The following is a 3,331-nucleotide window of genomic DNA, read 5'->3' as shown; positions in this document are numbered from 1 at the left end:
GCATGTGGGGGGCGGCAGTATTAAGTGCATGGGTATCCAACATACCTACAGCCATGTGCTCCAAGCTGTCGACTCGCATCCTGATCGGGATTATTATTATATTATTATAATAATATAATGATAATCTAATATTATTATGAGTTATTATTATTAATAATTAATATTACTAATGTTATTATGAGTTAATATTATTATTATAATATTAGTATAATAATCATATAAAAATATATAAGAATATGGTTATCATTATTTATATAATTATTAATAATCATAAATAATTTGTGTTTAAAAAAATATACATAAAATTATTAATATAGTTAATATAAGTCTATTTTCTTAAAAAATTATGTAGTTAATATAAGTCTATTTTCTTATACCAATTATATTAGAAAATGTAATCGTCTACATGTCCATATAAGATATCCGCCTATATCAATTTATACTACCAATGTCCAAAAATATTATAAGATGAGTGACTTGAAAACCTAATGAGTGATGCTTCATGACGAACCCCATGTTAATTTAATGATGCTTCATGCACACTTCGCCGGATGACGAACGCCATGACGATTGATCCTGCATTCACTCCGCAAAAACCAATTGATGTTAGACCAGATGGATTGAAAGCCGTGATGAATTGAAGTTGGTCCGTTCAACTTTAGACCACTGTCAGATGACGAACGCCGTGACGGACTGATTACAAATGAATTATTATTACCCCACATACACAACTCTATATATTGATGAACTCTCCTGCCTCCATCTACATCTACGAGGCTAAGGACCAACGAGAAGAAGCAGTACTATATTACCGGATCGATTGATTGAGTGCTGCGCAGAGAGCGGAGCAATGGCGGGATTACCATCAGTGGGCAGGTTAAGTTTGGGGTCACAAGGATTAGAAGTATCAGCACAGGGGTTAGGCTGCATGGGCATGTCGGCGTTCTATGGCCCTCCAAAGCCCGAGCAAGAAATGATATCTCTTATCCGACATGCCGTTTCCAGAGGTGTTACTTTCCTGGACACTTCGGACGTTTATGGCCCTTTCACCAACGAAATCCTCGTTGGAAAGGTAATGCTGGTGCATGTGGTTCTCTTTTTACCTTGTAATTGTTATTATTTTTTTGGGCTATATCATGGCTATGTTTAATCACTTTATATCCAAAACCAAACCAGTAAACACCTTATAATTACTATTACCAGTTTTCATATGCAATTTGTAATATACTGTAATATAACGGTTTGCAGGCCATTAAAGGAATTAGAGAGAAAGTCCAATTAGCCACAAAGTTTGGAGCCGGTTTGGTCGATGGAATATTCAAGATTCGAGGAGACCCTGCATATGTTCGTGCCTGCTGCGAAGCAAGCTTGAAGCGACTTGAAGTGGATTGCATTGATCTTTATTACCAACATCGTATTGACACTAAAGTCCCCATTGAAGTTACGGTATGTACTGCTGCAATAGGCCTCGGTTTAGTTCTTAGAATGATGCATGTATGTTGCAATAGTATTTCTACTTTACTATTTCATTTACTTAAAAATAGTTGGATGTATTGCTTTGTCTATGCATATGTGACAGATTGGAGAGCTGAAGAAATTAGTAGAAGAAGGGAAAATAAAGTACATCGGACTTTCGGAGGCGTCCCCATCGACAATTAGAAGGGCTCATGCTGTTCATCCTATAACAGCAGTTCAGTTAGAGTGGTCTTTGTGGAGTAGGGATGTAGAAGACGAAATTATTCCCACCTGCAGGTATTATCAGGCGTGGTCATGTTAGGATTTGCCATATTGTTACCAGCATTGTAATATGAATCAGTAACATACATATTAAAATTCTAATTGCAGGGAACTTGGTATTGGAATTGTGCCATACAGCCCTCTCGGGCGGGGTTTCTTTACTTCTGGAGCAAAGTCAGTTGAAAATTTAACCAATGATGACTTTAGAAAGGTATACTTGTGCTTCTGTATATTTTAAATTTGGTATTAAAAAAATATATATTAATAATGTAGGAAAAACTATCTTATAATGCATTGATAAATTTCTGCATTTTATTGTTTTGTCGAAGGTTTTTTACAATTTTACTAAGTATTAATGTTTTGTACAGACAATGCCAAGGCTTACAGAAGAGAATCTTGAAAAGAATAAGGTGACTTTTGCAAAGATAGCTGAAATAGCTTCCAGCAAGGGATGTTCTCCGGGTCAACTTTCACTTGCTTGGATTTTTCATCAGGGAAATGATATTTCGCCCATTCCTGGAACCACCAAAGTGAAGAATTTAGAAGAAAATATTGGTGCTCTTTCTGTGAAGATCACACCTGATGAGATGAAGGAAATAGAAAATATATTATCCAATTATGGATTCTCAGGAAATCGAGTTGCTGATGATCACCAGGATTTCACGTGGATGAACTCAGAAACACCTCCTTTCTCTTCATGGAAGGATGCCGTCTGATAATTTTTAACATTGTTTTCTGCGAACAAAGCGAAATCGTCATTTTCCTGTCTGTTTTAAATGGTATATGCTCGGATATCTTAAGAAGTTGAGTGTATTGTAAGCGTACTATCCCATTCATATAATAGCGACGTTGTCCCATTTATTTAAGGGCTTTTGTCCCATTTATTTAATAAATAAGTATGGGTTACAATATTGATTTCGATGGAGACATCATGGAAACAAGCTTCTCGTCAATATTGGTATTAGACATAATGTACAAACATTTCTTGCAAGTATTGGTAGTAAACACAATGGAAAGGAGTTTCTTGTAAGTTTTGGTACTTATTATGTTAATAGACTTTTTCATTATGAAAAAAAAGATGGAGGGGTAAGATTGAGAATTGATATTTGATAAAATATTTTTATTTTGAAAATAAGATGTAGAGTATAAGATTGGATGGGTATGTTTTCTTTAATTTTATTATCAAATAATTTAGTTATTAAGATGGGATTAAAATGTGTGATAGATAAGATAAGTCTAGTTGATATATAAAAGATAATTTATCATTAATTGATGTTGTTGATAGATTTATGAGGTGTTTCCTAGTTAATTAAGATGGGATTAAAATGTGTGATAGATAAGATAGGTCTAGTTGATATATAAAAGATAATTTATCATTAATTGATGTTGTCGATAAATTTATGAGGTGTTTCATAGTTAATTATGGGTGAGATGATGTTAAGTTAGTATTGATAATTTTTGGTCTCATTAATTTTTAATTTATTTTTAAATAAATTGTCATTTTTCCAAATAAATTGTATTTTTTGGTAGTTGGAAAAATAGTTGAATAATTTTTATTTTTTATATATATATTTTTCGTTTATAATATGTATGT

General features: G+C 33.3%; 1 protein-coding gene across 1 annotated transcript; it reads left to right on the top strand.

Moving 5' to 3' along the window:
* Window positions 1-755: 755 nt before the first annotated feature.
* Window positions 756-2,767, top strand: LOC149212512 (putative aldo-keto reductase 2). Its single transcript, XM_089390621.1, has 5 exons — window positions 756-1,072; window positions 1,249-1,446; window positions 1,580-1,752; window positions 1,846-1,948; window positions 2,106-2,767. Exons 1-5 carry the CDS (start codon window positions 851-853, stop codon window positions 2,451-2,453), a joined length of 1,044 nt encoding a protein of 347 aa, XP_089246747.1. The 5' UTR covers window positions 756-850; the 3' UTR covers window positions 2,454-2,767.
* Window positions 2,768-3,331: the final 564 nt, after the last annotated feature.

This window comes from Pinus tabuliformis, chromosome 1_1 (genome assembly GCF_031772625.1).
Source record: "Pinus tabuliformis cultivar Carrire ecotype Pingquan chromosome 1_1, CPIR1, whole genome shotgun sequence".
Classification (NCBI taxonomy): Eukaryota; Viridiplantae; Streptophyta; class Pinopsida; order Pinales; family Pinaceae; genus Pinus; species Pinus tabuliformis.
The sequence above is the reverse complement of the archived record's forward strand: the minus strand, read 5'-3'. Positions and strand labels throughout refer to the sequence as shown.